The 12,403-nt window shown below is 36.3% G+C and overlaps 1 protein-coding gene across 37 annotated transcripts in view; it reads left to right on the top strand.

Moving 5' to 3' along the window:
- Window positions 1-2,578: 2,578 nt before the first annotated feature.
- The window catches only part of LOC134546235 (protein bric-a-brac 1-like), a 284,962-nt gene continuing 275,137 nt past the window's right edge, over window positions 2,579-12,403 (top strand). For 30 of the 37 annotated variants that reach the window (XR_010079114.1, XR_010079113.1, XM_063388894.1 and 27 more), the window contains exons 1-2: window positions 2,637-2,866; window positions 8,672-9,047. Coding sequence is in view for 35 of the 37 variants with exons in the window: in XM_063388894.1 (XP_063244964.1) it covers window positions 2,862-2,866; window positions 8,672-9,047 (381 nt within the window). In the remaining 2 variants the exon portion in view is untranslated. Of the gene's footprint in view, window positions 2,867-8,671; window positions 9,048-12,403 lie in introns of all 37 variants that reach the window. The other 7 variants (XM_063388887.1, XM_063388916.1, XM_063388893.1 and 4 more) reach the window with 4 other exon arrangements.

Genomic DNA, 12,403 nt, shown 5'->3' with positions numbered 1-12,403 from the left:
TCTTTTACTTAAAACTGTTCTATTGGCCATGTTCATTACTTGCGATAACCTTAAATTTAATTTTTAAGAGGCTGACTACCACAGCAATATTTCAGTCAAACTGGGACACGAAAAAAATCTCTTGATTCCACCCATGAGTTTGCAAGTTGTTTATTGAAGACATAGCTGCAAACACGAGGTCTCTTGACCCAGTACCAAAACAGAATTTAAGCTATCCACCCACCAACCACTTTAATTGTGGCCAGACTCACAGACTTGCTTGTTGGGCGCGCGTGCATTCGTTCGCATCAAGTTCTTTTTTCTGGCTCTCCCCCAAGCATGCTCGACTCATGCATTTGAAATTCGCAACTTTCGCATAACAGTTATTTTGTGTCATAATCACTCCCATACTTTCAGGCCCGATTAGTATCTACCACTAGCACGGTCAGCGGAAACACACATTTCCCTACATTCGCTACTCTACTCCTTTCTACCATGCCTTTCGGTGGTGATGGCAAACATTTTTAATTTATGAGCGCGCAAGTTCGTTAACATATTTTTCATTTCTTAAAAGTCCACCTCTTTTAAGCCTCGTTTACATATAAGTTAAAGCTTAAATCAACCAACATAACTTTAAACAACTAAAATGAAAATACATTGACATCGTACGGCCGAAGGCCACCCCAAAGCCCGACCTGCACCCGCCAGTACTCGGCTCCGCTAACGGAAAGCACCCCTAGCCATGGCCCACCTGAGTCAAGTGAGCGGACCGCAGCCCAAGGTAGAGAATAGCGAACCATTTTAATTACGCATGCAACGCACTCCCCGTGCCTACAAAATTCCCCACACAATAATAAAGTAATCAGAAACAAACAAAAGCCCCTAATTAATAGAGTGCGACGTAGGAGTGCCCGGGTCACTCACGTGTAGCTTTCTACTAAAACAGCTGTGAGTGCAACCCTTGCGGCCTTCAGCCTAAATTCAGTAGTGAAACGTGTGACGTAACGCAAACCACCCCAAATTACCATTATCATTCGCCACTGGAGTAGTTATCAAGAAACAGACAGTCTCCAGCTTGACTCTAATATTCAAACTTATTTTAGACAAACTTATTAAATGTCAATTCTAAAACATATATAGATATTAAGTTAATCATTAAGTTTTATTGTATGAATTTAGAGCCACTTGCTTTTTTTAATTAATGTAATTTTTTACGAATAACGGAACTTTAGAAACTCTGGCGCGACAGGGAGCTCACCCCTCCCCACGCGCCAGGGCCAGACGCCAGTACAGCGCTACTCGCGGACCGGGACGGACGCACGTCCCACGGGGAGCCAGCATTTCTTTGTTTCACCGAACGTCCATCTGGTAATTATAGTCACAACCAAAACCTCTTTTTTAAATATTCCCCGTGTGCGCCCGGTCCTTTTCCGGTGTAGGGCCTAACCCAGCTGTGTCAATTTAACACGCCCCACACAAAGCATTACGTGGGGCCGTGCAGTATACGGTACGGGCCGTATCCCGCCACCCCAGAACTTTATTTAATCGCCCAGTGCACAGGCACAGGTTACATCCAAGCTTAAACGTGTTTTTAATTTAGTAGCGAGCCGCAGTCCACACAGGTGGGCCCGCGTGCCACAATTTACCGATTACGAGATCAGCCGACGCTAATCGAACGCTCTCCCTCAACTGCGACTGGCGTGAGGGCTTAATAAGTAAACACACGTAGAGGCACGCAGGTGTCCCTCTCAGATAACGTGTGGAGTGTAATCGTGTACGTAAGAGCACCACAGGGTGCCGTTTTGTCAAGTGTAATTGTAATAATAGTGTAATCAAAACTTCTACGTGTTCCGATGCCTCATTGGCAGTCATGTACCGCCGAGTACACCTCGCGCCCATTGTAATGAACCAGTGTAAATCGTGAACAATAAAACGTCCACCCCACACCTCCAGTGCGCGACGTGCGACCCGTAGAACAACCAGAACAGTGTAGGCTATGTAAATTAACCTAAACAACCCAACCTAATCAGGAAACAAATTCCATCACCGCCGACGGTTCTAGCGGGCCACGCTGGGGCAACGAACCCACGACCATCACACGCTTATACACCGAGCTAGCCTGGCGCCTCCCAGAACAGAAATCTCTAAGAAAGCCAGCCACCCCGCTAGGACCTGCGCCCGACCTCGTAAACGAGACCGCGGCGGACGGCAACATTAAATAGTTAACTTTTATTAACCAGGCTGTCATCTTAAATTAACCAAAAAATAACGAGGTTGTTATTTTTTATGGGAGTTTAAGTGCAACACAAAACCACTTTAATTAACTAAAAAAATTAAATTAGTTTAAATTAAAAACAAAAAAATATACATAAATTAACCACTTGTCACAGTATTTTTATTTTCGTTTATGTAGTGTACGAATCTGATTGTTTGGTAATATCCTACACCAAATCTATTGTATAATTTACTTTTTCTATTGGCGAAATATTCCAATTTGTTATACAAAATTGTGTGAGCAAAGATTGTGTTTTTTTTATGCATCCTCAATGTTTATTGGATCAAATTAAATATATTGGATTTTTTCTACATGTATATGATTGATGGTGTGACTGACTGTGGATTGTTTATTTTTTTTTTTTACGCTATCTACACGCACTCTATGTTCTGTGTTGAATAAATAATAAATATCTCTAGGTTTTACTTTTTATGGACGCGAATGGATTATATTGTTAAAATAAAATGTCTATCTTGTCTTTTTGAAAGCGAGAGCTTGGGATTCGTTTATTGACATTATTGTACAGAATTTGAAGATAAAAGTTTCGCTGGAGGCAAGAGTACTGCTGAAGTGCTACAAGAAATAATAAGAGGCGATACCCGCTTTAATGAAGTAAGTTTTTTTATAATTTGAGTACTGATTAGATTTTATTAATTTATGTTATGAGAAGTGTTAGTGGTGTTTTGTTAGTGATATTTTTCTAAATTTTTTGATAGCTTATTATTAAGCCCGTTGCCTATTATGTTTATTGTTACTGATAGTTTGCAAGCATTAATTTTGTATCGATCGTTTGTGTTGGCTCGATCGGCATCAAGTTAGGCGTTAAACGTATTTACGAATAGTGAATTTCGCCAACGATTGAACTTCGTGTTGTATCTGATGTCATATTGTAAATATGACAATAGTTAGAATTAAAAAAATATATAAGTGTCACTAGTTATAAGTTTATATTCTATAATTGCTATGTCTGAATTTGTGTTTTAACATACACTGATCGTTGATTGGTTCACGTGACCATACATAATGGGTGGTGTGGGCGATGGTTCAAACCTCATCGGTCCAAATCAATACATTGGTTATCTTTTACTTTTTGTCCAATTCCGTGGCCGTAGGTAGAAAGAATAGAAAATAACACGCGTGATATTTGCTGTTTACGGTTCCTGTTTCAATAAGGTAAACAAAAAACAAACGAATGGTGTAATAGAAGACCAAGACAAAATTTTGATTAGAGCTGTCTTTGCAAATGTTGCTTTTATAAGTGATATTTTTTTTGGTAATGTGATTATAATTAGCTTTGGTGATTTTCTTGTGTCGTGGCTTTTTTTGTAAATAAAATTATATAATTTGGAAAATACCTTTTTGGAATACTAAACATGTTCCTCTATTTACCCTTTAAACAGCTTTTTTAAATTCCTACTGGTTTCTGAGATAATACTGTTTGTTGGTAACATTAGCTAGACTATGCAGTGAAACAGTCGTTGCCAAAAAAAAAGCATTAACTGTGTTGCTGATCCTGTTTATTTTTTCATACATAAGAATGTGTATATTTTAGATTTGGTTATTGTAACACAATGTAACTTAAAAATAACTTTGAAAAAATTATATTACTCCCTAATGTGCAGCTAAACCTAAATCTAAACCCTTGATAGGGATTTGTTTTAGCAGTATAGAGGCCCAAAGCGCTGACTTGTTTCATGCGATTGCATGTAACCTGATGTATAGCCTAAAAGGAATTATTACATTTGGTACACAATGTGGGACCACAAGCAGTATTGGACCACTGGTTATTAATATAACATAGGTACATAAACATATTTATGAAAGTTGTTACTATTAAAAGGGGATGGAATTATAAGAATGCAAATAATTAATCAAGCAAAAGTATTTTAACCTATTGGATACTAATTAAATTTCACACCAATAGATTAACATACACTTTCAGAAGAGTATTACATACCATTTGACATTACAAACACTTCTGGTTGTAAACCATCCTTCAGGGAATAATATTTTCCGGTAAATATGTAGAGTCGCGGTATATGCGAAAAAAAATGCTAAAAATCCGAAAATACTTTTATTCTTTGCTCTTTCACTTCCTCTTTTCAAATCAACCGGCGGAGATAAGAAATTCCAATACTTTAGGAGATATCGAATTTTTTAATTTTCATCACAATACCTGTGTTCATGCGGCGATCACCATTGTTTCTGGTTTACGAGTATCTATTATGTTTCTTATTGGACAATTTTTTCACGTGACAGTTCCGTGATTGGCCAGTATTCAAATGAACCAATACGTGATTATTTATTTATTAATTTCCAAAATAATTTAAAATTATAATAACAATTAAAAAAAGGTGCCCAAATACCTAATTTCTGGCACACTTTAAATGATTCATGCAGTGGGGGATTTTGATTTAATGCAGGTTTTTTGGACATGCACCATTGCAGTTTTGCACTGATTGTCATGGAAAAATTCACAGAAAACAAGACTGAATCAACTGATCTCAGACAAATGGAACCAACGATGAAACTATAGGGTATTATGGACAACACAATTACAACAGCACTAACAAAAAATGTTCTACTATAATTATCAGACGGCACAAGAATTCCGTTGAAAAACAGTTTATGCTACCACTTTGATGATTTCCTGATGCTTTTTACTGAGGATTCATCTATTACTGAAGAAGAATGTGCAGCTGTTGCAGAAGTAGTGCCTAATATGGAAGGAATTACTGAAGATATTTCTTCTGTAGTAACATGACTGACTAAAAAAATCGGCATGTCTGCAGTAGACTGTGTTGGGAAGTTTCTTCAGATTCTGATAGGGATTAATGTTTACTGGTTTCATTATCAAAATCAATATTGAGGATCAGTTAAAGAGTTTCCTCTACAGTGTATTTTTTCTTTGACATTTAAAAAAAAATTTAAATAAATATAAATATATTTTTATGATCCGCAATGCACTTAAAAATATGTTCACACAGCTTTTAAAACACACAGAAAAGATGAGTTTCTAAACACCCAAGGGGCTAGAATAATTGGATCTAAGGGTAATGGAAAGGAATGTGTAAAAAAATTTATCTATGACAATTCTGTCAGTCATCACCCTAAAATAGCAATAGCGAAAGTCATCTGTCAAGGCCGAGTGACACTCCAGTTCTTAAAATAAGCTTGGAAAAGGCTGTAGTGAAACTGCTAAAACTGTAAACAACTCCTATCTAGTGACTCCAGTAGTTACTAAAGACTCATGAGACATCCACTAGGTAGTACCAAGGTCAAGCTTCCAGAGTTCGTCTCCCTAGCAAAGCAGAAAAAAGCAGATAGCGGCCCACTGCTGGCAGTCCACCATCCGGCAGGGCTGGGCGACCACAGACTGCTAAAGCAGTCCATCAGTCAGCAGGACTAGCCAGGTCTTGACTGCTGCACAAGTCGACTGGAGATAAAGGGTTAAAAGCATTATGATCTCAACTCTGTGTGTAACTATATCACTGTTAAAATAACTGATATCTGCAGTAACATCACTATTAAGTGGTAGGAAAAATATATTTTATATTTTTATCTTATTATAAAATTTAAACAAAAGAATTATACAAACAAAATGTTTATTGCAAATTTAAACAAAGACTTACGCTGTTACTATCTCTACTGCAGGCTGTGATATATATTTTTACATGGATATTTTTACATGTTTCGTAAGGCTCTGTACTTTTTACAGGATAAAACATACTTCATGCTTTCATCAAGTATGAGGCGAGTTGACAAATTAAGTTTCCTTGGGACTGTCTACTGAAACAAAAAAACAGTTTCATGGAAATATTTATTGCAACATATAAAGCAAGTGTTCAGCTATTTTTCAACATATTTTTTCAACATATTTTTGAATATCTGTGTGGTAGAAGTCTGCCACCTGGGATTGGAACTACTGTCCAACATGCAACAAAGTCACTACAGAAGTGATTGAGTAACAAGACACCAGACTTTAAACCATTCACATTTATATATAAGTAATTAGAAATGTGTTAAATCAGTGTATAGGCTATCTCAGTTTCAAATGTTATACAAATGGTTTGAGAAGTAAATATGTGATTGACTTGCTACATATATTAATAAGATGTACATAGTAGGGGTTGACCCTGAATTTTTTTGCAAATGCATTAAAAGTGGTTAATGTTACAATGAGCTGGTGAGTTTTCTCAGATTCTCCTGTTTTCCTCCACCAATGTATTCCGTCACTACTCCATCCAAATCACTTTCCCCACATCATTTCTAAAGACCTTGATGGCTCTGAGATGTTAAGGCACTGTTAATTAATTAACTATTTCACTGCACGTAGTAAAATTATTATTATTCATGCTAATCAATGGAGTGATTCTGTTTATAATTCAAAATTGCTTATATTAATCCAAAATTGCTAATTAAAAAGTCACTGCTAATCCGCTTTTATAATGGTACTTTAGCTGGTTATTACGAAAATGTCTCATATTGTCGGTGAAAAATTTATTTTTAAATTTTTCATCTTACAAAAAATGTATACCTAGAATTTACAAAAAATCTAAAATATTGACCATGAGTGATTTTATTGTTTAATATTAAATTGTTTTATAAGTCACAGGTCTATGTAAAATGGATACCACAGAAGGGCTAATTCAACGTCCTGTTACCAAAAAAGTGTAAAACACTAAATGATGCATGTGGTTTAGAGAAATATACCAATTTTTTCAATGTTTTTGTCAGTTTTTGACGTTAGAGGGCTTTCCTGGGCGCCAATCGTCTTCGGTCATTTCACGCCCTTCTTTAAACTGTTTAAACTACTCAAAAACTTGTGTGCGGAATAAACATTCATTCCCGTAGACTTCTTTTAACATTGCATAAGCTTCTGTGGCAGTTTTCCCTAGTTTAACAAGAAACTTGAGGTTGGTTAACCTGTTGCTCCGTCTGACCACTTGGCATTTTTCCGATGCGTCACTAGTGCGTAGACTAATTCAATCAACTGCTACAGTCAAACTTAGCAACCTGCTGGCTTGTCTAGCGAGTTCAAGGTGGGGGAAGGACCATCAGACACAGTCGTGTTCAAACATGTCGCAGCACGCTCACAGTTTGCTGGTAGCAGCATCAGTCCGGTTATTTAATAGCCACACCTCGTAAATAACCAAATAATGAAGAAGTGAGCCATTAGGTGGTAAAGAAAGAGAAAATGTATACTTGATACATGTGGGCATATGCCACAGTTCTATACAGTGTTGTTAAAAGTACTCGGAAAAAGTAATTGGGCTCAATTACAATTACTGTGGTGATACTGTAACTAATTACAAGTAAAAATTACTTTATATAGAAGTAATCAGTAAAATTACAATTACTTTCCGCTACCATTTTAAAACTGACCTACGATTCAATTTTTTTACACTTTGTTACATTAATAAACATACATACATATATGTTTTGTTAAAAAAATGATTTCATGTAATGATTAAATTTATTATCTTTAATTAAATGAATAATATTTGAGTACAAACTTGCTTGAATAACATCAAAAGACTTCATACAAGTAGCTACCTATAATAAAAGTAACACTCTTTAAATTTTGGAATTGACCTTACGAAACAATTGTATTTTAAAGTTCTCATCAGATAGTTCACTCTCTTGATGGCAAAAACATCTTTACCAAGACTAAAAAGACGGTAGCGATGTGTTAAATTTTAAAAATGCAGATTTTAGGATAGGGTAATGTTGGAGACACTGCAAGTCACTTTGGATCTTCATTTTTGATCATAGATGTTGTGCATACGATCGTAGCACTACAAGCGTAAAATTATAAACTTTACTAACACAAAAGTATATGATCTTCTTGTTCTTAATTGTATTCATTATACGTTCCGAGAATAAAAGTAACGGCAAGTAAATATAAAGTATCGATTACCTTAATGTATCGATTACAATTAATGTTATGTATTCCGATTACAAGTACGAATTACATTTTTTAAATGTAATTCGTTACAAGTATAAATTACTTGAAAAGTAATCGTTACAAGTAATCCGATTACTTGTAATTCGATACTTAACAACACTGGTTCTATACCTATGTTTTAACTCAAAGTTTCATACCTGTACTGTAATATATTGGTGGTAACATAAAATTTTACAAGTGGTATAAAAAGTTTGGAATAGAGTATACATTCTGTAAACAGCGTATAGCATAAAAAGTTCTAACTATTATTAGTGTATCAGCCTACCTTAAATTATGTAAATCTGTGCTGTACTAGGAAAAAATTTTATGAATAATTTTCTGAACTGAAAATTTTCCCACTCACATATATAGTGACTGCTGTATTGTTGTTTATCAGAGGAAGTGTCTACATTTATGTACTACCTGTAACTAAGTATTTTTATTATGCATTATTTTTGTATGTTTCTCAGGGACATGTCTGACGAGAAGGGCGAGCAGTTTTCCCTGCAGTGGAACAACTTCCACACGAACCTGTCGTCTGGCTTCCACGCCTTCCTACAAGGTCAGAACCTGGTGGACGTGACACTCGCCGCCGGTGGCAAGTTCATCCAGGCGCACAAACTGGTGTTGTCGGTGTGCAGCTCGTATTTCAAGGACCTGTTTGAGGTGAACCCGTGCAAGCACCCGATAGTGATCATGAAGGACGTGGGCCACAAAGAGCTGGAAGCCATCCTCGAGTTCATGTACCGGGGGGAGACTAACGTGTGCCAAGACGACCTGACCGAGTTCCTCAAGACGGCGGAGATGCTGCAGGTGAAGGGGCTCGCAGACAGTGAGTCTAGCGAGGTGAGTATCTTGTAGTGGCGGACCTGCCCATGGTTATGAATATTTACAAATTTTCCTTCACAGTTACGCTTTTACGAATCCCCAGGGTATGTCCACATTCTGGAAAGTCAGGGAAGAGTCTGGGAAGTTGAAATGGGTCAGGGAAAGTCGGGAAATTTATTTTAAAACCAGGAAAAGTTTTGGAGATTTCTCAGTGATAGCTATTTGAGGGGGAAATGTCATGCTCCGGTTTGCCATCACCCAGGCTAAACATTTTCTTTTCCAAATGGTGTTTTAGTGTATAGTCAATATACACTGTAAAATAAAGTGTGCAAGGTTCTGTTGAACCTAATACAGCCATGGGCACCGTATGGTACAGTAATGCTTACAGAAATACGTAATGAGATACAGTGTTTTGTTCACTCCCAAAGCAGAAAACTGAAGATGAATGAAAGGAAATTTGTTGATTTTAGTTTGTGCCTACTCTGCTTATAAAGAATTGTATATTTAAAAATACACCTATCACTCACTTAGTACGTCTTCAGATTGCACGGATTCATTTAGCGCGGTGTTAATTTTACCGCCCCAGTCTTAAATAGCACGTCTGTAAATTTCAGTTAGCACGAAATCTCGGCAGGCAAAAATAAAAAATGTCGAGCACGACGCCACGAAGTCTGTTTCAACTTCTGTAAACTACAAATGTGCCGTGGGATACAGTTAGCCAAACAAAGGGGGAAGAGATGCACGCGCAGGTCTGTACGCTATCAGGTGTTGTACAAACATCAGCTGTGACAAGTTAAATTGCGGCTATGGAGTGTAAAGGACCAAATGTTTTTACGTCCGCACTAATGCCGCCGTGCCGTACCGTTTCGCCTGGCTACAAACTGGGCCGTGAACTAAGTCTAGCCAGTGGCAGGGAATTCACTCAGACAAAAGTAACATCTGCCCATTCAGCTGCCGGTAACTGTACGTGCTTGATCACTAATAATGCATCGTGTTAAAGTATTTGAGACAAAACTAGAAGTATTACGGCATGCAGATTGTCATGAAGGCCACGCTTATGTTGGTCGCACTTTAGTTTTAAGCAAATCAACTGTGCGCACAATCATACAAAATGAGTTTATATAAGTCGGATGCTGTTGGTTGTACTAGCGGGAATATATTTGACATTAGATTCCAGAACAGAAATGAACAGATGATTCACGTGGAAAAGGTCGTTAATGAATGTTGCAATGGAAAAAAAAATCATTGGCTTGCCAGGATTGGTGTGAACCAGGTGGTGATACGCGAATAAGCACTTTAATTTTTGAAAAATTAAAATGTAATTATCCGGACCGTAATATCAGTTTCACTGTCAGTAAAGGATGGTTTGGAAAGGTACGTGACGTGAGTTGAAGGTCACGCCCGGGTAGGCAAGTCAGCCAGCCGACTAATGATAACTATCTCCCGTTACCCAGTGTCGTATGTGTCATACAAAGTGCTATGGAAGGCATATAAAGATAAATGGTGTGACATATTTATAGTTGAGTGTTATTCATCGCACTTATATTATGTAAAGTATATTTTCCTACACAATTTTGGAACACATTAAATAAATTAGCCTTGCTATTTATGGAAACTAATGCTTCAGAATACGCGATTTCGAATAACACGAGCATTTTTAGGAACAAATTAGTTGTGTTAAGTGAAGGATAGGTGTAGTGTGTACAGCAAATTCTCTCTAGTACGTCCCTCTTGTTAACGTACAATCCAGTATAACGTATAAAGCCGCCGGTCCCTTGAAACGCCATGCAAATTAATAGGCATAATAAATATATAACGTACTTTTTTTCAAAGCCCTGGACTGTAATTTCTTGTTAATACCTATCGTTAAGCCAATATTAATACACAAAATATTAAACATTTTCTCATTTCATTCACAATTCTATAGCTTTGTTTAACGACAGGTCTTGTGGAAATTGTTTACAGACATTTTCTTTATTTCGTTGAGTAAAATGGCAAGTAGCAGTGCTGGTAACCGTGCGGATAGAAATTTCATTCGTGGGTCAATCCATTTCAAATCATCCAGGGGTCTACACCCCACCCCCTCAGATTTTCTTGAAATTTTTTTTATAGCACCTATGAACAAATATAACAATGCGTATTTTTTTATTTTGGCCAAATTCGCTTTAGTTTTTATTTTATAAGGTTTTTAGAAAATGGTGCATTTTAACTGATCTGTTATTTGAGGTGCAAGATGAAAAAGGCACTTTTCAGTAAAATTCTAATTGTGAAGTTATTATTTAATACTAACTAATGAATTATACAATTATTACTTGAAATTTCATCAGGGTTTCAAAAATCAGGTTAAAAATAACATTTGACTCATTAAACCCTGTTTTCACTCTTTAAAGTTGGCACTCTGTAATTTTTTTCATCTGTACAGCGATTTCCGTAAATGTTCATAACTTTTTTCTAGCTTATCCAATGAGGCTGAGAAATGTCTCATTTGAAAGAGGATGAAAAGTACTATAATAATTAATAATATAAAACAAAATTCATGGGTATTTGATGTTATCATTCGATAAAAAGGGAAAAACATATATTGCTGAAAAGATGCATGTTAGGTGTAAATCGTTATCAAATCAATAGTTAGAACAAATATATTAATTTTATTATTACACATAACAAATAGCTTATACACACTAATAGGCTAATGAAACTAATCATATAGTTTTAATTTTGTAAAGGTTACTACTTAGGATTTTTAGGTAACATTCAAGTGTCGAGTAGGTAGTTAAAGTGTGTTAAAAATTATAGGTATTAATAAAGTTATTTAATTTATTGGCTTACCTTTTTTGTTGATATGAAACTTAATATTTCCTTGGCCAGGCAGCATTAATGTTTTTAACACTTTTTTTTAGAAAGACTGAACATCATTCGTCCAACTTGAGCACTTAATTGTGGAACATCTATGGAGCAAATTATGTTTGTAAAAGGGACCCAGCACTTATCCTCTCTTCCAACATTTCGGTTTTCTGGCCAAAAAATCTCTGTGATGGCCAGTGAGGGTGCATAAAATTGATAAAAGCATCTTTATTGTCATCATCAAGCTCCAAAATGAGTCCAATGAAGCACTTATCTTCATACACACAGCCTATGTAGGTATTTTGTTGGAAATTTGGAAGTTCTAGTTTTTGCAATAAACTATACCTCGATGAAAAATCTTTGTCGCTGCTTATCCGTTTTGCTGCTATTACAGTATTAGATAGAGGTTGGAAAAAATGGAAAGATCTTGTGCCAGGTACAGATTTATGTTCACTAAAACGCTGAGTCAACTTTGGTTCTACATTTTCTACACTATCTATATTAATGAATTGAAATATTATTTTTGAAAA

This window comes from Bacillus rossius, chromosome 1 (assembly GCF_032445375.1).
Source record: "Bacillus rossius redtenbacheri isolate Brsri chromosome 1, Brsri_v3, whole genome shotgun sequence".
Lineage (NCBI taxonomy): Eukaryota > Metazoa > Arthropoda > Insecta > Phasmatodea > Bacillidae > Bacillus > Bacillus rossius.
This window is presented reverse-complemented; position numbering and strand designations above follow the sequence as displayed.